This window comes from Moschus berezovskii, chromosome 17 (genome assembly GCF_049115385.1).
Source record: "Moschus berezovskii isolate FMDL1 chromosome 17, NW_MosBer_1.0, whole genome shotgun sequence".
Taxonomy (NCBI): Eukaryota; Metazoa; Chordata; class Mammalia; order Artiodactyla; family Moschidae; genus Moschus; species Moschus berezovskii.
This window is the reverse complement of record NC_142476.1, coordinates 25,836,509-25,860,538: the sequence shown is the minus strand read 5'-3', so window position 1 is coordinate 25,860,538 and position 24,030 is coordinate 25,836,509. Positions and strand designations below refer to the sequence as shown.

Genomic DNA, 24,030 nt, shown 5'->3' with positions numbered 1-24,030 from the left:
AGATGCTCAGTAGTGTCCTCAGTGTCACTTGATGAAAGTGAAAGAGGAGAGTGAAAAGGTTGGCTTGAAGCTCAACATTCAGAAAACAAAGATCATGGCATCTGGTCCCATCACTTCATGGGAAATAGATGGGAAAACAGTGGAAACAGTGTCAGACTTTATTTTTTGGGGGGGGCTCCAAAATCACTGCGGATGCTGATTGCAGCCATGAAATTAAAAGACGCTTGCTCCTTGGAAGGAAAGTTATGACGAACCTAGATAGCATATTAAAAAGCAGAGACATTACTTTGCCAATCAAGGTCCATCTAGTCAAGGCTATGGTTTTTCCCGTGGTCATGTATGGATGTGAGAGTTGGACTGAGAAGAAAGCTGATCGCCGAAGAATTGATGCTTTTGAACTGTGGTGTTGGAGAAGACTCTTGAGAGTCCCTTGGACTGCAAGGAGATCCAACCAGTCCATTCTAAAGGAGATCAACCCTGGGTGTTCATTGGAAGGACTGATGCTAAAGCTGAAACTCCAATACTTTGGCCACCTCATGCGATGAGTTGACTCACTGGAAAAGACTTTGATGCTGGGAAAGGTTGGGGGTGGGAGGAGAAGGGGACAACAGAGAATGAGATGGCTGGATGGCATCACCGACTCTGTGGACATGAGTTTGAGTGAACTCCGGGAGTTAGTGATGGACAGGGAGGCCTGGCGTGCTGTGATTCATGGGGTCGCGGAGAGTCGGACATAACTGAGCGACTGAACCGAGTGTCCTCAATAATAATGTTGATTCACAGTAAAAAATAAGCCTTAAGTTGGTTCATAGCTTTGGAGAATGTACAATGAGTTTTTAAAATAATGCTATAAACAAACATTTTTACTTTGTTTTAATTAGCTTTTTTATTGTGGTAAAAAACACATAGCATTACCATTTTTAAGTGTTCTTAAAAATGTATTAGGACTTCCTTGGTGGCTCAGTGGTAAGCAATCTGCCTGCAGTGCAGGAAATGAGGGTTTGATACCTGGGTGGGGAAGATGCCCTGGAAATGGAAATGGCAACCCACTCCAGTATTCTTTCTTGGGAAATTCCATGGACAGAGAAGCCTGGCGGGCTACAGTTCATGGGGTTGCAGAGTCAGACACAACTGAGTGCACATGTGCATAAAAATGTGTAAATAGACTATTAAATATATTCATATTGTTGTGTAACCATCACCACATCCATAACCATAACTCTTTTCATCTTGTATAACTGAAACTCTGTTTCCATTAAATATAGTAACTTCTCATTTCTTCTTCCTCCCAGTCCTTGGCAGCACCTGATGCCTGTCTATAATTTTGATTGCTCTAGGTATATGCACAAAAGAATTGAAAATAATGTCTTGTTATCAAGCAAAGGGCTTGCTGCCCAAATTTGCATATAAGCCAGTACTATGGCACCAGCTTTTGAGAAGAGAAAGGGCTTTATTGTGAGTTTAACTGGCAAGGAAACAAGGAGGCGTGGCCCTCAATTCTGTCTCTTCATTCTGGGGTTTGGTCGAGTGTTCACAAGTTAGAAGGAGAGGGTTGGTTTGCAGAAGCCCTGGACGGGCAGGTATCCATGGCAGGGCTTTGGAGCCTGTCCATTTGTGGTGAGGTTAGGTTCAGCAGCTTCAGAACCAGATCTTCCTGCACCATGGACCCTGCACTTCTGACAGGGTTCTGGTCTCATCTGGCCCTTTTGTTCCGGGGAGGGGGGAAACTTTGGTTCTTGGTGTTACTTGAGGTCAAATTTTTCTCTTCTGAGCATGCTTTGGCTGCATGACTTGTGGTTTTATTGTTTGTCTCTGAAAAACAACTCAGTATCTTGTTAGAAACAGGATAGGGCCAGTTTGGGCTGGTTCTGCAATTATAGTCTCAAAGAGATATTTACACACCTATGTTCATAGCGGCATGAGCCACAGTAAGTAAAAAGTGAAAGTAATTCTTGTCCGTCAACAGATAAATAGTGATAGTGAAGTCTCTCAGTCATGTCTGACTCTTTGCGACCCTGTGGACTGTAGCCTACCAGGCTTCTCCGTCCTTGGGATTCTCCAGGCAAGAATACTGGAGTGGGTTACCGTTTCCTTCTCCAGGGGATCTTCCCGACCCAGGGATCGAACCTGGGTCTCCTGCATTGGAGGCAGACACTTTAACCTCTGAGCCACCAGGGAAGCCCCAACAGATAAATAGATAAGCAAAATGAGGTATGTACATACAATGGAATATTATTTAGCCTTAAAAAGGAAGGAAATTCTGACAGATGCTATGACGTGGATGAACCCTGAGTAGCATGGAGGAACAGTGAGCTGAGTAAAAAAAGTCATATAATTACTTTTTGAGCTTATTTTAATGTTCTTCAAACATAGAATATTATATTAATGTTAAACTGCCTTGCCAGCAGGGAACATAATTTATTCAGTTCTGTGGGATGTAAGTTATTATTTATAAATATCCATGAATATGCTGTGCCTTCTTTTGAATTTCTAGAGTTAGATATTAAACTTGAATATTCTAGACTTATTTCCCCACTCCTGAGTCTGATGCTTTACTTTTTCTATCTAGGAGGAAAGTTTTATTTGAATTTTTCAAATTCTTATTTAAAAATTCGCCCATTTTAATACATTATTTGATTTTTAATTTTAGTCAGATTATTTTATTAACTTTTTAAAATTTTTGAGTGGCATACTCTTTTTTTACTTTAATGAGATGGGTAAATATTTATCTAATATTGGATGAGATGGAAATGAAGTTTGTTTAATTCAGATTAACATGCTGCTTACTTAATTGCTCATCGATAGAGAACTCAAAGTGCTTATGTGGTTAAGAATTAGAACTTCCAGTGAATGTTGGTTCTGCTACTGACTTTCTTTGTGGCTTTGAGAAAGATCTAACAACTACAAAGATTTAGCGTTGGAATGTACACAAAATAGTTTGCCAGAAGCATTAGATAAAAGGCAAATTAACCTGGTAGCGATTTTAAAAGACTATTTCATTTGATTTCATAAAATTACTTAATGCACAGAGTTGTAAGGGTTATCCTTTTTTTTATTAGTGGATAAAAACATGGGGTCCAGAGTCAAACTAACAGAGATTTAGGTACCTACTACAACTCTGTAGTCTTGGGCAAGTGTTTTACAACCCTAAACCTTAGTTTCTACATCTGAAAACTGGTTTTCATAGCAGGTAATATTTATTTACATGTGCCAGGAATTCTTCTAAACATTTTAATTTTAGACACATTATTTTATTTGCTTCATATAATAACCTTATTCAGTAAATGCTACTTTCTCCTCATTTCACAGATGAGGAGCTGGGGTACAGAAAAGTAGGTAACGTGATTAACTTGGTTTCTAAATAATCTTCGAGCTGCAGATTAAATCCTGCTTCAGTCTGTTCCCCAATTCTGATTCCAAAATTCTAAAGTAAAATTTTGTGATTATAACAACTTGAGGATAGGCAGTCATGTCTTCTAATTTTTTTATATCCCAGAGCTCTTAGTATCATATACATTTGAGAGTATATTATACATTTGATATGTATTTATTGATTGTTAGGAATTTCTCTTAAAGAACATGTAGATATATTTATAAAAAAATAATGGCCACTTTCTCGAAGGGCTAGTTCTTTCTATTATTCTTTTTAAAAGTTGCCATTGAAGGGTAATTTTAGGACTTTCATTCTAAGACTCTTTTGTCTTCATGCTGGTATTTTTTGAAAACAAATAAGAAAGCTATAGAGAAGGCTGACCTCTCAAGAATTTTTGTGTGGGGAATTACTTAAGGCATGAAAGTCCATAAACCATTTTTCTCCATTTCATTTTTTGTGTATTTTCAAAACTGTACTTCCAGTTAGTAAAAGTTGGAAATTTTTGTTTATACCAGGCCAAATTCCATTCTCATAAACTCAGAGTTCATTGGCCCTATTAAAATCTAAAAGCCCTAATTGAGTATATTTTAATAAAGATTATCTACTCAATTTGGGGCTCAGTTTACCTCAGAACATTTTTTAAGAGTAGCATTTAAGAGTAGTAGGTTTCATAACAAATCCTACAATGTATATCCTTGTTTTTAAAAATAGCATTATAATTTTATTCTGATTATATCGATAATATATCTGTGAATGATGCTGACATCCCAGTAACCCTTTCCTCGTTAGAAGGTAATTCTGTGATATTTTGTCAAATAGTCGAGTATTTAAGTTTGTACAATGTAGATAATTGTACATTTCAGTAAATTTATTTATAAAATCATTGAATTGTTAAAATGAGTGAATTTTATGGTATGTAAACTGTACCTCAGTAAAACTGTTAAAAAATAAAACCATGCCAGGAGTTGACAATTTTTCAGTGTTTTGCTAATTGGAAAACTAGGATGATGTAATTATTTTCTTTTTCATACTGTGGCTATGCTTTGTTGCTATAGATAAATAACTGATTTACCTATAACTAATTTTTTGTGAAATATTTCAGGGCAGAGAAATGTTTACTTTATTCTCTGGCAAAGAGCATACTTTCTTTTCTAATATAAGCTTGAAATTTATAAGACTCTTTTATAAAACATCTTGTTTCATTTATTTTTTTAACTCTTTTATGGACAGTTTGGATTATTTCCAAAGTTATAAAAAAGAATGGGTGTAAATTATTCCACACTGCTGATTGTTTGTTTACACTAGGTTACAAAATTGGAACACGTTATTTTTTCCATTGCTTTTCTAAAACATTGGTTTAACTTACCTATATAGCTTTGTTCTTATTTTAAAAAACAAAGTACTTATGGACCCTTTTCAGTTTATTTATTGTCTGCTTTTTCTTTCTTTTAGGTTTTGATATTATTTATATTTTAAAATTAGTTGTTTGGAGAGTAACTTTTTCCATGAAACTTATTTTTAGGAAGATTTTTATATGTTCTTAAAGATATTCTGTATGTGTCTTCTCCAAAGGAGTATGATCCATTTAAAAATTTGACTATATCCTGAAAAATTATTTTATGAAAGCTATCTTGCGAGTCTAATAAGGGCCAACTTTTCTAAAGATCTCATTAAGATGGTATAGAGATCAGTTAACTAATATTTGACAACATCAAGCATTGGTGAGGATGTGAGGACCTAGAGACATTGTTGTAATTAAAAGGCGCTTGGAATTTAAGAATTAATTGGAGTGGCTTGATTTCTCATTAGTCAAAGCATTATGCACTTATTCTGTGACTTGAAACTATTAGACATTAGATGATGATAATAGTTGTCATTGTTACTGTTTTATATGTACCAATATATAGTGCTTGCTGTTTTATCAGACACTGTCATCAAGACTTTACTTACAGTTCAGTTGCTCGGTCGTGTCCGACTCTTTGCGACCCCGTGAATCACAGCACACCAGGCCTCCCTGTCCATCACCAACTCCCGGAGTTCACTCAAACTCACCTCCATCGAGTCGGTGATGCCATCCAGCCATCTCATTCTCTGTCGTCCCCTTCTCCTCCTGCCCCCAATCCCTCCCAGCATCAGAGTCTTTTCCAGTGAGTCAGCTGTTCGCATGAGGTGGCCAAAGTATTGGAGCTTCAGGTTTAGCATCAGTCCTTCCAATGAACACCCAGGATTGACCTCCCTTATAGTAACTTGTTTAATTCTCACTTTGATCCTATGAAATAAATACTGCTACTTTCCTTGTTTAACAGATAAGGAAAATAAGTCACACAGAACTCATTCAAAAACACAGATCCCCAGGTAGACATTGCTCTTAACCACTTTACCATAATATGAGGACTGCTTTCCTTTTCTTTTTTAAAAGAAACAAAAGATTCTTCATCTTGAAAGAATTAAAAAGTACTTAGTGTAAAAAAATGAGAGTTAATACTTTACTGCTAGAAGGATGAGTGTTATTTCCAATGACTGACAGAGTCTGATTACTGATGCTTTTTCATAGACTGCTAGGCAGTTCAAATAGTATTATTTGAATTTAGTCACTAATCTTTATTAGTATTTTTTAATGTGTATGATAGTTTATATCACTTGTCCATTTGCATTGGTTGCACATTTTTGTGGGAAATCTTTATCTGCTGCTTAAAAGATAACGAGTGTAAATATACTTCTCATTTCCATCTAACTTTTGAAAAATCTGTATCATTGTAACTCAAAATGTGAACTGTAATTTCACATAAGAATGCTAATAGTTGTTGATTAATTGATGATGTATTAATATAAGTAAATAAAAATATTTTAATAGATTGATATTTGATATCAATTAATAATTGATATTTGTTGAAGTAAGCACATGGTTTTATAAATAGTTGATAAATAAAACCCAAAAATGGTTGTAAACATTTTAATAAGATTATTATACATACTGAGAATAAAGTATCTCTCAGTATGAATATGTTTTGGGAGAAAAGTTCAAGCTATTGTTTTGTTTTTTTCTTAAAGCAATTCATTCCCCCTCCTTTGTTTTTATTTTATTTTTTAGGATTTTGGCCCCCAACAGTAATTATCAGGATATTGAGACCCTCTATAACTTCCTAATCAAGTATAAGGTAGGAAAAATATTTTTAAATGTTTATCATATTTCCATTATAATCAAGTTTTAATATAAACAAACAGAGGTGTCCTAAAATGGAATGCTATTTAATTGTTGTTTCCTTTAAATTCTTAAATGCCACCAAAGTTTGCCAGCGACATTGATTTTTTTGTCTTTCATTCTCTGAAGTAAGCACATGTAGTAGAGACCTATACTAACACAACATGGAATTGTTTCCCATCAGGGACACTGCTGGTATGCTGGATAGGTCATTTCTTCTTTGTGTGCCACATTGCAGGATGCTTCAACATCTCTGATCCTCAGATACCAAATGCCAGTATTCTCTCAGTCATTGTGACAGCCAAAAATACCCGCCCACCGCACCCAACTCATGTACCCAGATGGCCCCTAGGGAGGAGGAACCACCTCCGGTTGAGCACCACTGATTACTGAAAAGGAAAGCTATAATTTCGTTTTCTCCATAGCAGCAGCATAGACCCTGGAATTAAAGCTCTGATGAGGCTCCAGTGTATTTTGTAAATTAATCTGAATGCTTTTCTTATCCTTGTTGATCCAAGGAAGGTATTCTGTTGATCTTCAGTTTTGTCTGCCTAAAGTTCTTTACCCATGTGCCCATATATTCTTTCTTTTTGAGGGTGTGTGTGTTTAATTTTTAAAATGCTCTAAATACAGGAATATGACATATATTCAGGTGTCACTTTTCTTGTGAAGTTGAACATCTTTATAAGTATTCTTTGCTTTTATTCCTGATTAGCTCTTCAACTTTTTTTTTAATTTAAAAAATGTTTAGTTTGGCCCTGCTGGATCTTTGTCGATGTGCACGGCTTTCTCCAGTTGTGGTGCGCAGGCTTCTCGTTGTGGTGGCTTCTCTTCTTACAGAGCGTGGGCTGTAGAGCACAGGCTCAGTAGTTGAGACTCATAGGCTTAGTTGCTCCGAAGCATGTGGAATCTTCCTGCAGCAGGGATCAAACCCGTGTACTGTGCATTGGCAGGTGGATTCTTAACCACTGGACCACCAAGGAAGTCCTCTTTAACTTTTTTATGCCACATCTTATATTAAGAACCTAGTGTTGAAGAACGCAGACTCTGAAATCAAACTAGTCATGTACAAATGTTGGTTCTGCTGCCGGTTAAGTGTATAATCTTAGAAGAGTTATCTGATTGTCCTTGTCTCAGTTGCCTCGTCTGTAAAATGGGAATAACATAAGTAGATAAACTACAGCTATTCTTTAAATAAGACTAAATAACTTAATATATGTAAAGTGCTCCAAACAGTACCAGGCACAAAGTAAGTGTTCAGTAAGTGTTACTTCTCTTATTTAAGGAATGAATGGTGTTTATATGTACCTTTTAAAAGTGACCCTTAATATGTTCAGTTCAGTTGCTAAGTTGTGTCCATCTCTGTGGCCCCATGGACTGCAGCACGCTAGGCTTTGCTATCCATCATCAACTCCTGGAGCTTACTCAAACTTAGGACCATTGAGTTGGTGATGCCATCCACCCATCTTATCCTCTGTTGTCCCCTTCTCCTCCTGCCTTCAGTCTTTTCCAGTATCAGGGTCTTTTCTGGAGTCAGTTCTTCGCATCAGGTGGCCGAAGTATTGGAGTTTCAGTTTCTAGCATCAGTCCTTCCAATGAGTATTCAGGACTGATTTCCTTTAGGATGGACTGGTTGGATCTCCTTGCAGTCCAAGGGACTCTCAAGAGTCTTCTCCAACACCACAGTTCTTAATGCTGTATAACCACATTATGTGATTATTAAGATAATTTCCTCTTTTGAGATGATTTGATGAAATAATTATTTCATCATACTTTCTGAATTTCAGTCCAATAAAAATTTATTTGGAGAAACAATGGGACAATTTTAAAATCACATATTCTGGAAAAATTTGATATATAGGTCTTTTGGGGGTTTAGTACTTTGTATTGCTGAGAGCATTGGGAGAAAATACGCAATTTGTTATTTATAAGAATATGTGGATCTGAGTCCCAGATTTTTAAAGTTATTTCTATTAGGAGAACTTCGTCCCCAGTACCAGTTATTACATTGGATATATTTGTCTCATAAACAGTGATAGGGACAATCTAAATTTTTTAAGATGTTTGGCTGTTAATATACTTAAACCTTTGCTTCCTGATCTTGATTTTTTAAGAATTAAGAATAATATGACCAATTTATCATATTTGGTACTCACTGTTAATAGTATAAGAATTAATGATACTAATTCCATTTTACAATCATAACTCTTGATGTTTACTGACAGGGTATCTTTTAGTTATTTGTTTTCTGGGAATTAAAATTGTACACTTAAGCACAGAAATGATAATTAATAGTGTAATTTAAAACATCCCAATATGACTAATTTAAAATATCTTGTATCAAAACTAATGAAGATAGTGAAATGATATATTTCAGGCTAGAACCAGTGATGTAGGTCATGAATCTGTGTTTTAGTTTTCCTTTATTAGTAGGTTCACTGCTTTAGAAGTCATCTACTATAACCTGGAGTCACATCACCCCAGCCATGTTCTGGGATAAGGGTCTAAATAGATGTGGGTGATTGTTTTCTCAAAACTACAGATAAATCAGATGGTTGTTTGGTTTTTTTCCCTAAAAATCTGCTAATGGCTTCAAGAACTTTTTTGTATTTGTATTATGTCAAGTTCAAAATCAGTTCTTCAGCTGATTTTTCTCAACAGTTGATAGAGAATAGATTATTCCTTTTATCTTATGATCAAAGATCTGCAGTATTGACTGTTGACATTTGCTGGCCTACGTCTGGATACCTTTATAGGTCCCAGCATGTTGGGGCACTAGTGAAAATATCAAAGGCCCTTGAGATCATCAGGGCAGAACATGTAGAAAAATAGGAATCGAACTGGTTGATAAGTTAACTCTAAATGTATATCTTAAAACATTTTTAGAAGATTATTTTAATAAAAATTATAAAGTACCTAAAAAATCAATCATGATAAATCATATACCACTTTCTTAAATCATTAAATATAATAGTAAATATTATGTATAATTAAATAACATTTTCAGCAAAAATTGAGGATTATATATATTTCAAATTTACATTTAAAAACTATGTGTTTTTAACTTATAGTGAATGGAACATTTTCTATACAGATATGTTGAATTTGTTATGAAAATTCTGAAAGAAGCTCATGGAACTTTTGCAAATAAGCAATACCCTAAACTCTACAGGAGACTTTCATGATATAAATCTTTAAAGTAGTATTAATTAAGTCAATGTAGGAAAAAAAACTTTTTCCTCATCAAAAATGCATATGCTAATAATAACATATTTTTAAAAGTAAAGTGAATAGAAAATTCAGAATTTCTAAAAAGTTAGACACTGTGTTATTTCTTGAGTAATCCGGGGCTAAGGGCTAAGTGGCTTCAGTCGTGTCTGACTCTTTGCGACACCATGGACTGTAGCCCCCTCTGCCCACCCGGGCTCCTCTGTCCATGGGATTTTCCAGGCAAGAATACTGGAGTGGGTAGCCATTTCCTTCTCCAGGGGTTCTTCCTGACCGAAGGATTGAACACTTGTCTCTTATGTCTCCTGCATCGGCAGACGGGTTCTTTACCACTAGTGCCATCTGGGAAGCCTCCCTTGAGTAATCTGATAAAAAGAATTTCCTTCTACAAATTTCCAGATTCTTCCTTGCAACATAAGTAACATATTGCCTAAATCAGTGGTAAGCCTCAAGAAATACAGGATTATTTATAAATTTAAACATATTCGTTTAAATATGTGATGTTAATAGTCGGAAAAGCACATTTCTTTAGAAAGTATCTATAAATCACCCATTTCCCAAAACAGATAGATTTTTCCACACAGTTTATTACCTTAGTGTTTAAAGTTATTCAGTAATAACTTTCAGAAGGGTCAACCATAGTATTCAAATGTTGTTAGAGTTGACTACTTAACTTTTTCTTTTAGCTTGAATTATTTCTAATGTTCATGAAATAAACAAGATGTGGCTGATTCTGCTTACAACAGTCTACCTGTATGACCCAAATCTACTTTAGCTTTAGGTATAGGTATTAAATGTTAACAACTTATTTACTTTTCCCAGAAAATAAATATTGAATAAGTATATTAGGGCTTGGCTAATTGATGCATGAAATCTGCTGATAAAGGCCAGTAATAGTAGAATTTAGTGTTGCATGTATTATACACATTTTTTTCCCTGTCCTTTTGATCTCTAAAGTGATCATCTGCTTTGTTGGGAGGCCCACAAATCCCAGGACCATCTCACTTCTGGTTCTGTTAACAGATTAAGTTGCAACAATAGGACTCATATTTTTACACATAGTTCAGTGTTATAAGTGTTATGTTCACTGAACTTCGAATTGTTATTATTTATTCCTTTGTATGCAAAAGCTAAAAACTTGACATTCTGCTCCTTCAGAATATGGGCCATTCTAATTGTGCTCTCACCTTTTATTTGACTTAATATGCATTTTTAATAGCTATATCTTGATTCTTTTCAGGTAAATAAAAATGTCAACTTTACTGCCCAGGAACTTTATGATTGTGTTTCACAGGCTGAGTATCGGTAAGTCATATATGTATATATATTCATATATATATGTATGTAGATATATCAGAGTAACACGCTTTTGCCATGTATAGCACTAACTTGGTGGTGGTGAAGGGTTCTTTTTATGTCTTCACTATACTATGATTTTTTTTAGCTTTTAGAAATATGAAATAGTTCATACATATAAAAAAACTGTGTGTGTGTATATGTTGCACATAGAAAGTTTAATTTTTAAAGTAAATTCTCAAGTTTAGGGACATCAAGGCTCTTTTATATTTTTCAAAAATATTGAAGACCCACCCCTAAGAGCCTTTGCTTATGTGGGTTTTATCTAGCTATAGAAATTAGAATTGAGAAATTTCTAATATTTATTCATTTAAATAAGCTGTGTACAGTTTTCTCTGTTCATCTGGCATTTCCCACTAATGAAATAATATATAAGAAAATAGGAAATTTTTTTTGTGCTCAGATTGTTCTTTAATGTGTCAATGCTGTTACAATAAATTGTGTTCAGAACAAGAGTTGTAGCAGAACTGACTGTGTTCTCACTGCTGTGTAATATGCCACTGTATCACTTAACCAGTTTATCTGCCATTTATAATTTGCAGATGTATTTGTGTAGCTACAGAATTGTATGCGTGGACACAGTGACAAAGTTTACTGTCAAGGTGGTTCTACTGGTAAAACTCTGGATTGATAAATATGTTTGATGATATCAAGACACTAGAACTGATACTCATACACCAGTGCTACCAGGCAGCATAACTGAATGAGCATTCACTCATTCACTAGATTAAAATAAGTTTTCTAAGAAAATCTGAAGCCAGTTAGGCATGCATCATCTGTTATAGCTGAGGATGAAAATGATTTTTTACTCTAATCTTCAGACTACCAGTTAATCAGTTATGTTCTTATTTATGGGCTTCCGTGGTGGCTCAGTGGTAAAGAATCCATCAGCCATTGTAGGAGACACGGGTTCGATCCCTGGGTCGGAAAAATCCCCTGGAGAAGGAAATGGCAAACTACTCCATATTCTTGCCTGGAGAATTCCATGGACAGAGGAGCCTGGTGGGCTACAGTCCATGGGGTCACAGAAGAGTCAGACATGACTCAGTGGCTAAACAACAATCAACAACTCTTACTTGTAGATTGTTACAGATAATCTGTGTTTAAAGGTTTGTATACTTGAGATTTGGATCAAAAATATAATATCTTCCAGTCTTGGAGATATTTTTGAAGGTGTATAAAGCTCCATATATGACTTGGAGGGCAGAGTCCCTTACAGGATGATTCCATTCAAATGTCTAAAATTATTTTGACTTCAGCTTACTGTTTAAATATTTGAGAAGTTTTTTTTGGTTTATTTTGTTTTGGAGAGGGGAAGGATGCAAATGTCAAATTTAAATTTTCAAAGTTAAAGTAGTAGTACCTATTTTTCCCTTTGTTTTCTTTGCACTCACAATGCCAAGAATTTGAACTATGATATTAATTAATAAGCTCCCTCTTATACCCTGAAAGGATGATTTTAAAGAGAAATCCAGTATGTCTAGTATCTTGAATGCATTGGAAAATGGCAGATGCTGTTCAAGTAGACTTTTAAAGTTAATAGCTTTTAGATTTGTTACTGTTGTTTTTTTAAAATTATTTGCTGTATTTTCAGTGAATGGTACCTCCCATATGAACCTCTGGTATACTCCACAGCTCAGTTTTCAAGTAAGTTGCCAGAAGACAGAGGTTCTTTTTGTTTCAGTAGTTCACACTAGACGCAGAGCCAAATGCAATAGATAAGAGGTAGCAAAGCTTCCCTGTGACTCAGAAGTGAAAATGCAAGAATGATTTAGCTTCACTATATTAAGAAAAACAATTACTTAGATTGTCTGACTTTGCTAATCTTTGTTTTTGATTTGTGATGTGTTAGTTGTGAAGGAAGAGGCTGTTGATGTATCTAACATCAAATTTATTGCAATAGGGAAGAAATTAAGTAGCTCACGAAGAGAACTATTTTATAGGTCCTGATAAGGCAGGTGATTAAGGTTTCACACTGAAAGTGGCTTGGACCAAACTTTGAATTCCAGGACACAGCAGAACCTTGGTGTTTCTGTGTATGCATCAGTTAGTGTTTTCTCTCTTCTGTAGTTTGTAGAGTCTTTGTCCTAGCTTCTGCTCTTGCCAGTGGGGTCTGAGAACTGCTTACCCCGAGCAGATGAGGAGTTTGCTCAGAAAATCCAGGATGGTAAATCAACAAGATTATCAAATAAATTACTAAATAAATATCTTGTGTGATATCCTCTGTTGATACATATATGAAAAATAAGTTAGGAATAGTGTTTAATTCACTTTGTTTGACCTATAAATTCTTGACAGAATGTTCTGGCATGTTTAAAAGACAAGTCTCTAAGGTCATTTTTTCTGTGTGAAATGCACATTGGTTTGTGACATTAGCTTCTTCAAGTACCTGGTACATCCAAATAATATGCTGCCTAAGGCACGAGTATCAGGAACAACTTTGTTTTCCTTATGGCAAGAGCTTTCTGGAATTACTGCTTTCTGAACTCCAGGGATCAGCTCTGTGGTAGTATCACATTAGAGCTCTGGTTCTCTGAAGTGTGCTTCCTGGAGTTGAGTGTTAGCACCATCTGGAACTTGCAAGAAATGCACTCTAAGACTCTAGCCCAGACCTTCTGAATCAAAAACTGTTTAAATGGGGAGGGAGGTGGGAGGGAGGTGGGAGGGGGGTTCAAGATGGGGAACACATGTACACCTGGGGCAGATTCATGTCAATGTATGGCAAAATCAATACAATAATGTAAAGTAATTAGCCTCCAATTAAAATAAATAAATTTAAAAAAACAAAAACTGTTTATATACTGTTGTTATATGCACTACATTGTATTCCATTTTCCCTTTACTTGACATGTACATTGCAAGTGTTTAGAAACATTAAGAGAGCTGTAAAGCAAATATCCATTGTACTCTTTTTCTTGTACCTAGAAAGGATTTTGGAAAAAATATTGGAGGGAGGGCACTTCAATTCACTACTGCCATGCCACTTTGACAGAATTAGCTATGGAAATGAATCAAATAACTGCTGCAGTTATTTTTTATTGATTTGATCAAATTTCTGCTTATTTTGACCCATCTGAGATTTGGTCAGAGTTAGTCTCAGATTTATAATAGGATGATCTAGAAAATCAGTGGCAGTTCTGTAGAAGTTTCATGAAGAATACAGAATTGCAGAACTAGAAGCAATCTCCAGTCTTTAACTTTGTTCCAGAAAGGATTAGGAGTTGGGATTGTTTAGTTTGGCAAAGAAATAGGACCACCTGTAAGGGACATAAAATATCTGTACTATTGGAGGAAACAGGGATCCAGCTTATAGATTTTTTTTAAAGCCCAATGTAAAGAAAGAACTTTCTAGCAATAGGTATCAGAATAGGTAATAGACTTTCTCTCAGTTGTAAATGTCTTATCAGCAAGAGGTGAAAGCTAAGGTGAGATAAGTCATTGGAGATGCTACAGAACAGTAGGCAAAGGTGTTAAGGTAAACAGTATCTAATATTCTGCTATTCTGCTTCTAATCCATTGGGGAAAGGAACTCAAAAATTCCTATCATCATAGTCTGGTATTGGCCAAACACAAAAATGATGGTGTGTTTGGTCAATACTAGAAAAACATCTGATACTTTCCTCAGCAGCAATGACAACTTGATGCAGGAAGCAAAATCTGTAGGTGATAATCCATTGTCGGAATGCTGACTCACATGCCACCAGGATGAAAAGAGGGCATAGGGCTCACCTCTTAACTATGAGAGGAGGGAAAAAGAGAAGAAAAAAGAAAAGACACCAAAATAGATTAAAAGTCTAGTTACTAAAAGAGTTTTTTTCCACATGTAGAATAAGTAACCAAGAACAGGAATAGGGACCTACCCTTTTTGTTTATTTCATTTTTAAGTTTATAGGAAAACATTTTACATCTCTCCTATTTTGGATCTCTTGGAGTCTTCCAGAAATCATTTTCTGAGTAGTTGTAAAGAACTGGCAAGAACATAACACTGATTTTAAGCACTCTAAATATAGGAAATAGGTCTAGAGTGACAGAGTCAAAAGTCAGGTTTGAATCAGCCTCACCGCATGTTTTCAGGAAGTGAGGCCTCTCCAAAAATGTAGTGTATTTACTTTGCTGCCACTGTTAGTTCTCATCGTATTCCTTCAGTTCTGATTCACTTCTTTTCCCTTCATGCCCTGCATCAGGGGATCCATGGGTCGGGGAGGAGGAGTATCGTGCAAAGATAGCTAGGAGTCCTTCCCAATACCCTGGAGGTGTTCAGAGCAGTCTTAGAAACCAAAGGAGTAATAGCAGCGTACATGCTGCTTAGTTGCGCAGTTGTGTCTGATTCTTTGTGGCCATTTGGACATACTCCTCTGTCCATAGGATTTTTCAGGCAAGAATACTGGAGTGGATTGCCATTTCCTCTTCCAGGGGATCTTCCCAACCCAGGGATCAAACCTACATCTCCTGAGTCTCCTGCATTCAGGCAGATTGTTTACCCACTGAGCCACTGGGGGCTTCCCAATAACCGTGTAACTTTCATAATAAAGATAACTTGTTTTCTGACACAGTACTGGATACTGGGTATTCTTTGTGAACTTATGCAGACGACCTTTTGGTAGATTTAAATAGGTTTCCAGGGGATTCGAACTCTAGACACCATGTATAATGGGTTGGTGCTCTAACTGATGATTTAGCAATCCCACAGTTAATAGGCCTCCTGTCAGCTTTTGAGATTCAGCTAAACTTAATCTTAGATACAGTTGTGAGTAGTTGGGGCAAATATCAGGCATTTACTACCTCCTTCCTCACTTCTGGTTTAGAGTAGTTAACTAGTATTCATTTGTTAATCACTAAGTTATCAATTCTCTTTAAGAGTCAAAGCTGTCAACTTCCTGTTCCCTGTCCAGTGTCTGTTCCTGTCTGGAGGTGTGTCCTCTTAGAATCCACTAGTCTTGCTGTCCTTTAACTCCCAAACCAAATTACTCTACAGTGTTCTTATTGGCAGCAGGTCTTCCTTGGAAACCTTTATTCATGAATTCAGTAATATCCCCAAGATCATCTCCATGATGACTATCTAAGAATTGCGTTACTAAGTTGTTTATCCTACCACATTGTTTAGTTCATTGGAAGGACTGATGCTGAAGCTGAAACTCCAATACTTTGGCCGGCCACCTGATGCGATGAAGTGACTCATTTGAAAAGACTATGATGCTGGGAAAGATTGAAGGTGGGAGGAGAAGGGGACGACAGAGGATGAGATGGTTGGATGGCATCACCGACTCAATGGACATGAGTTTAAGTAAACTCCAGGAGTTGGTGATAGACAGGGAGGCCTGGCGTGCTGTGGTCCATGGGGTCACAAAGAGTCGGATACGACTGAGCGACTGAACTGAAGAAACCATTTCTCTAGGCATTTTTACTCTCAAATATCAAATAACATATTCCAAATCCCAGTGTTCTCCTAGTGAGCTTTTTTCATTTATCTGGCTGACTGTCTTGTAGTCATATAACATTTCTTTATCCTCTAGGGAAAAGTTAACCATTGGATGCCGCCAACTGATTGAGATGGAATACACCATGCAGCAGTGCAATGCATCTGTCTATGTGGAGGCCAGAAACAGGGGATGGCGTGAAGACATGCTCAACGATAGAACCTAAGCACCGATTTGTAACTTAGAAGGGACTGCATTTGTCCTCAGGAACAACAGAGTACTTTTCAACCTTTTGTGCCAAACCCGAGAGACTTGTAAGAAATCTCATAGGTGTAAAAAGACGATTAAAATACCGACAATCTCATTGAGCTTCTATTGCATCCATTGTGGAATAAGTTGTGGACTCAACTCTTTAGAAGTTGACCTCACCTCCCTACCTCTACTCCTAATACTGAGCCAGCGTGACTAACGAAAGGAGAGCCATCTTTTTGGACAACTTAGGACAAGAGCCACTGTGGCATCTGAGGAAGGCCAGAGGCACAGCATTAGCATCTCCCTCAATCCCGAATATGGGTTGGTGATCAGAGACACTTAAACCTCAAGAAAGAATTGGGACCTGACCATGCTCATCATAATCCACAAGAGAAATCTTACCCTGGGCTGTTTTTTGATCAGACTGTCTTCCATGTAGACCTGGTGAAGTAATCACATCCCTTTCACTTCTTCCCCCAAGGTAAGGGAAGTCGAATTCTTACTTCAGCTCCACCTTGCTACAATAGCCTCTTCTCTCCCCGGGGCGTGTCGCTCTTCACTAAATTTCTAATGGGAAGAACAGGGAGACCCCTCTACTCAGTTTTCTCTTAAATGTGAAGCAGCATGGATTTATGGGATCAGGTGGTAGTGGCTGATGTTTGCCCCTAGCTAAACCAAGTGTTTAATTGACTTATTTTGTTACACCAAGTTGGAAATCCTTGTTTACTATATTATGCTGCTGTTAATACATTTGAGAAAATCTGATTTAGTATTGTTATAAATGTTAATTTATTTTTTAAAGCAATAAATTTTTAGTGATTTTGCTTTTCATCTTACTTCTAAATTTTGTTTCTGAACTACGTACAGGTATGACTATAAAAGTGACCCTCTGATAGAAGAGAATTATGTGGAGTGCTCACTACTAGGAAGAAGGATCTGACGTGCTTTGTTTGCATAGAAAGCCACACCTCCTCCCACGGGCTCAAAGTGCCCTCAGGGAAATGAGCCCTTGTAGGAGAAGCTTCCAAAGCATCTCTGCTGTCTGCCTCTTTCCTTTTCCTTCATCAGGAGCCAAGAAAGCATCCCCTCCCCTTAACAAAAGAGCTTTCATCAGATTTTTCTTCCTCAACTACTTCTAGTTATTATTGGGTTTTGCTCTGTTTGGGGTGTTTTTGTTTTTTTGGCTGTGCCTCACAGTTTGCAGGATCTTAGTTCCCCAACCAGGATTAAACCCAGGGTCATGGCAGTGATAACGCGAGACCTAACCGTGGACTTCTGTGGAACTCCCTGCTCTGCTTCATTACCTCCCTTTTTATATGTTATACTTTTTAGGAAGTTTCTTTTCACTCTAGTCATGACCTACTTCACCCTATACGTGTGGATTTTAATTTTATCCTAGTCTTTGTGTCTTTCACTTTCTGCACTGTCAGTTTTCAACCTATTTAAATATTTATTATGAGATGTAAAAGTATTTTCTTCTAGTCTTATTTTTATCTTTGGCAACATTCTTTAAAAATTTTTTAGTGTTTGTTTCTTTGAAACATCAGATCTTTCTTTTTTGTTGCCTTTTTCCGATTTTAAACTTTCTTTTTTTCCGTAATAGTCCATTGCAGGAGTTGAGAACTTCCTTTCCTCCTGTCCCCTACTTTTTTTTCTGGGTCTCCTTTCTGGATTGGAGTAATTTCGTTGATGTAATGATCATTTAAGCACTCCCTTGCACAGAACATAAATTTGTTTTGATGGGAGATTATCACATCTTTAGAACTTCAGGTTTTAAAATCTTCATTCAGTATGGATAGCTATTGTATTTTGTTTGAGGGGACTGATGAAGAAAATCCTGTGAGGTAAAGAGCTCTCTGCTTAATGCCTTGCCTTAGTGAGGAGCTGTGATAACTTTCTGAGACGCAATACCCAAGGATTATTCCAGTAGAGTTCATGGAACCATTTTACATCAACCTTTCCTAGCTTAATTCCACAAGATCATCTATTTCCTTCTAGGAAGGACCTGGTTTGAATCCTCTGGTTTGCAGCTATCATAGCTCTTCCAGCATTCTGAGCCAAAGAAAAGTTGGCTCAAGAACGTTGTATCCTACTGGGTCCTCTTGTTAGGACCTGCAGTGGGAAACTGGAACTGCACAGGGTGGAACCTCTCAGATGGGTTCATTTCACTTTCCTATCACTGTCTTTGCCTGTCATATGAAAGACAGGGGACACAAGACCAACTTGAAACTTTATTTCCTTGATCTTTTGGTCATCATCTTAAGTCCTTTCACCATTCCAAGGTTGACCCACTATTATTTAGTGTCTTGGTGTCCCTTAGACTTCCCTGGTGGCTCAGATGGTAAAGCATCTGCCTACAATGTGGGAAACCCAGGTTCGATCCCTGGATTGGGAGGATCCTCTGGAGAAGGAAATGACAACCCACTCCAGTACTCTTGCCTGGAAAATCCCATGGACAGAGCAGCCTGGTAGGCTACAGTCCATGGGGTCACAAAGAGTTGGACACGACTGAGCGACTTCACTTTCTTACAGTTCACATTCTTGATGTGACATCTCAAGTTCACCTACCTTTTGGAGCCTTTTAGCTCCTACTGACTCATCCCGTGAGTTAGAATGAATTTACCTTTTTCTTCTAAGAGGGAATATATCTCATTATTGAATAATGAAATGCATCTTCCACTGAGGGATGCTGCCACCCGTACTCCTTTTCTGATTCATATTGGCTCAGATTGGACTGACAGCCCATTCCCCATCCAGTTGGTGGCTCCTTTGCCAAAAAAACAAAAAACCCCATTCCAGGGAAAACAAGCAGCTGCATGAGCATGAGCAGAATCTATAGCTGTGAACCAAGAAAGGAAGGTGGTAAGACATTCAGATCTCAGGTACCACCAAGGCTCAGTATCCCTAACTACGACCTAACTGAGTCTCCTAGCCTGTGCAACCCGACTGTAGACTAATGGTTGTAGGCAAAACTACATTAATTTGGTACATAACCCTTGCATGGCCAGAGAGAATGGTTCCCTGATGTGATTTCTAGTCAGGTAAAATACTAACATGTCCTAGCCTTTTTAAAAAAAGCCTTTTCCTTTCAAGGTTTGGTTAAGCTAGAAAGACAGAACCTTTCCAAGTGTACAGTTTTTAGTTTTGTCAGACACCATCACATAGCAGCTCACCTGTTACGAGTTTCAACTACTCCTTAAAATTCCCTGGTGCCTTTTTGTAGCCAACTCCCATCCCCACCTCAGGAATCCACTGATGTTTCCTGTCCATGTAGTTCTTTTCCGGAATGCTCTGTAAATGGAGGCTTTTCACTTAGCATGAGGTTTCTGAGGATCCGTTCGTGTTTTATCTTGTTTTTATTCCTTAGTATTTCATTGTATGCACCCTTCTATCCATCCACCAACTGGAAGGATATTTGAGTTTTCAGATTTTGGTGATTATGACTAAAGCTATTATATTCATACACAGGTTTCTCTAAGAACATGTTTTCACTTCACTTGGATAAATACTTAGGAGTAGGGCTACTGTCTCATAGAATATTTAACTTTATAAGAAACTGTCACGCTTTCCAAAGTGTATCATTTTGCTTTTTTACATTTTCCTAATGATCAATGATAGTAAGCACATTTTCATATTATTAGATTCCGTTTATCAATGTCTTTTTCCAAACCTTTTGCAGGATGTTTCAGTTCGTCTCTTACATTTCTTTCTCTGATTCATTAAAATTTGGTATTCTGTGTGCATCTTTTTCTAAGCTAAAATTATATTAGTCCCATTATTCTCTCTGAGCAAATGTTTTGCCGTCTGTTCAGACATATGCCCTTTTTAGATTCTTGTATTCCTACAAGATATCAACCCTAGACATACCCAGCTTAATAGCTGAACTTTGCTTCTCACCCTTATTCAAACCCCCAATAGAGTACTGAGCTTCTAAAAGAGAAGCCTAAATATTTTGTTGCTATTGTGATAGTAAAAGAAGCCATGACATACACTTGAGTACATCCCTCTCTGTATATACGCTACTTACTCTTCTCATTTGTCTTTAAGACTCTTGAGAAACTTCTAGTCTTTTATGAAGAAAACTGGTACTTCACAGTTATTTAACCTTCAGACGACTTAGTGGGTCTCCTGCTAACAGGCCCAAATTTGTGGCCTGGCCTTCCTAAGTATATGAGATTCACATATTGGTATTTCCTTGTTTTTCTTTTTTACCCAGCTAATTTACTCTATATTTAAGTCTCACTCAGTGAGAGACTCTTCAATTTTTTTTTTTGAAACAAAGCAAGATACAAAAAATACTAATACTATGGAAACTGTTTTCTGTGACTCAGTCTTGTAACTGTAACTGTGGAGATGCAGTGATGTCCTATAGACTTTCTCCTTTGCCTACCCCCTTAAAATTTTACAGGGTTTTTACAGATTATAGGGTATACTTGTCATTCAGTCATTAAGTTGTGTCTGACTTTTTGTCACCCCATGGACTACAGCATGCCAGGCCTCCCTGTCCCTCACTAGCAAGGATTCTTGCACTAATCATATTCCCAAATTCTCTTCCCTAAAATATGATTATGTAAGGAATTCTACATGTTGAAAATGATAAAATATGTAAGACTCTATACTTAGAGGCCAAATATCAAAGCCCTATCCTTGAAAATCACAATAAAAGAAAATTCATACTTGAGTATAATCAATTGTTTTGTTAATTCAAACAGGTATTTTATAGTTTTTGCTACTGTTTTAGGAATCGGGTATGTTTCATGCATTATTACAATTAAGAGTGGTTATTAACCAATATCATTTCTAAACTACTCCAAAACCCACACTGGCAAAAAACAAAAACAAATTCTTTAACTTATACTGAAGCTATGCCATTTTCTCCTTCCCTTAAAAAAAAAAAATTACCTTTTAAGTGCAGATAAACAGGAACAATGGGTCAATGAGCACTTTTTTTTTTCCTTTATGGAAACTTCTTATATTCAAAATATACTTAACATAATTTTAGCTACCAGTGGCATCAATGGTAGTATGATAAAACGTTGACCAAAATATTCCCACATATTATCTGCATTAAGCATGTTACCTAGGAATTGAGAAGTGATTTCAAGGATTTCATAGTGACCCCCCTCCAGTAAAATTTTATTTCCTTGTGCTAAATAAATAAAACATACACAGAACCATTTAAAAAAGTCATATTAGATTCAAATCTGCCAACCTAGTTTTCATCTGGAATGAAACTAGTGATAGTCGGGAACTACAGAGCCACCAGGCAAACTGATTTCCTTTCTTGGTGGTTCTCTGTGGAAGAGAGGAGTGAAATAAGGTATCAAAGCACCACTCGAACACTTGGGGAAAAAACCTAATTTTCTTCTTAACCCAACTTAGACACTGGATAGTCATGTTGTCCCAGTTGGCTCATGAGATTCTCATGTGCCTCTTTGCCTTCTCAGAGAGAAGCAAAAAAACAAAAAGCCCCCCAAACAACAGTCCTTATTTCAGATGTAAGATACCAGGTAATTTTCCCACAAATAGCTCATTGTTACTGGAAAAAAAAATTTTTAAAAATCTCCCCCCAAAACGTTTAGTAATGAAGAAGAACACAAACAACTTTTGGATAGTAATCCCATGGTGCAAGGATTTCCTGCAAAGTACCTTTAATATGTTTGCGTCAACAGCAAGCATTAGGATGTTCTAATTTTGGCACCATAAGTTATATGTGTAGCATTACACAATACCAAGTCACCACTCCAACCAGTATTTATCCATATGAATAGAAAAACTGAACAAAAACATAGTTCTGATAAGGCTGCATTCATAAACCAAATACAGTTTAAGGTAATTTTTTTCCCACAATCAAGGACTGCTATTTTAGGATTGTTTTGTTAATGATAAAAAATAGGAATTATTTAGAAGATAAAATACTTCACTGTTCTTTACTGTTATATATAATATTGAGTGTTCTGCTATATAAAATATACCCCCAAGAAGTCAAAGTATTTAAAAACAGTGTATATCAAATAAAAATCACAGCCATGTTACTGTTCAGCAACCCCATTCAAATAAACATTGGTATTGCATTCTTGGAAAAAAAAAACAAACCTGTAGCTAAGGCAAAAGTTCTGAAGTTTGTATTCTGGGAGTATAAAACACCTCACTGCATACTTTTAAGACTGCCACTCTGCTTCAGTAATTTGAACCTGTGACATGTTAACTTCAACAGGTAAAGAAAGTACTCTGCTAAGAATACAAAAAGTTATAAAAAGGCAATCATAAAAGATTAAACCTTAGTAGGCATATAAGCTTCCTTTTAATAAAAACAAAAATAGTCATTGTCATCTAGTTAAATAAGTCTCTTTGTTGTAGAGTGTTCCAGTTACTGAAAAAGGGCCTTTTAAAAACAAACAACCCAACTGCCTATATCTTACACTACCCCTCTTGCCCCATAATACACATTTGAGCAGAAAGAGTCATTTAATGTGCAAACTGGCAAAACAAATGTGGAGGAGAGGGGACTTCTTGAAATGACGTGCCCGATCAATTCTTGGTTTATTCTTTTACAATATCAACTTCCAAAAAGTAACCAAAGTAGTCCTAAAAATACACAAAACAGACCTTCATCTTTGCATTCCTTTCTGAATAAACACAAAAAGTATGTACAGCATGTTTAATAATATGCAATATGCAAAAGCTTTGTGTTGCTGTTAGCAACATCTATACCCACCCACCCTCCTTATTCACAAAGTGTACCTCTACTAAACACAATTACATCACTAAGCCTGTTAGTTTGAAAGGGTCTTCAATTTGTTAAAACTGGAAAATCTTGGTATAGGGGCTCCACTCATTTGACTCAAGGTTATAGACTTCCACCGTATTCAGAAATTCATTGCCATCAAATCCTCCCACTGCATAAATTGTGTTCCCTACAGTTGTAATCCCAGCATTGCTCCGTGGTGAAGTCATATTTCCCATCATCTTCCATTCATTTCTAGTTGGATCATACATCTCCACACAGCTGATGGCATGAGAACCATCAAAGCCACCACCTACAAACAGTTTTCCTGAGAGAGAAGAGACAAGGTTAATCTGGAGAGGCTAAGAAAGAAACCCTTAAATCTGTCTTTTGCTAAAATTAGTGGTTCTCAGTAGAAAAGCCCGTTCATCCCAACTAAATGTGGCAAGCATTCCCTAGAATGCTAGGAATACAA

General features: G+C 36.7%; 2 protein-coding genes across 9 annotated transcripts in view; one reads left to right on the top strand and one right to left on the bottom strand.

Annotated features, from left to right (window-relative positions):
• SWT1 (SWT1 RNA endoribonuclease homolog) overlaps positions 1 to 24,030 on the top strand; it is a 108,493-nt gene that overhangs the window by 84,152 nt on the left and 311 nt on the right. For 6 of the 7 annotated variants that reach the window (XM_055419102.2, XM_055419098.2, XM_055419100.2 and 3 more), the window contains 3 exons: positions 6,465 to 6,531; positions 11,044 to 11,108; positions 16,673 to 22,923. In XM_055419102.2, the coding sequence (XP_055275077.2) occupies positions 6,465 to 6,531; positions 11,044 to 11,108; positions 16,673 to 16,802 (262 nt within the window). In that variant the 3' untranslated portion in view covers positions 16,803 to 22,923. Of the gene's footprint in view, positions 1 to 6,464; positions 6,532 to 11,043; positions 11,109 to 16,672; positions 22,924 to 24,030 lie in introns of those variants that run through there. The other variant, XR_008685040.2, reaches the window with a different exon arrangement.
• The window catches only part of IVNS1ABP (influenza virus NS1A binding protein), a 20,417-nt gene continuing 19,192 nt past the window's right edge, over positions 22,806 to 24,030 (bottom strand). For both annotated transcript variants that reach the window (XM_055419105.2, XM_088845276.1), the window contains exon 15: positions 22,806 to 23,883. In XM_055419105.2, the coding sequence (XP_055275080.1) occupies positions 23,630 to 23,883 (254 nt within the window). In that variant the 3' untranslated portion in view covers positions 22,806 to 23,629. The remainder of the gene's footprint in view (positions 23,884 to 24,030) is intronic.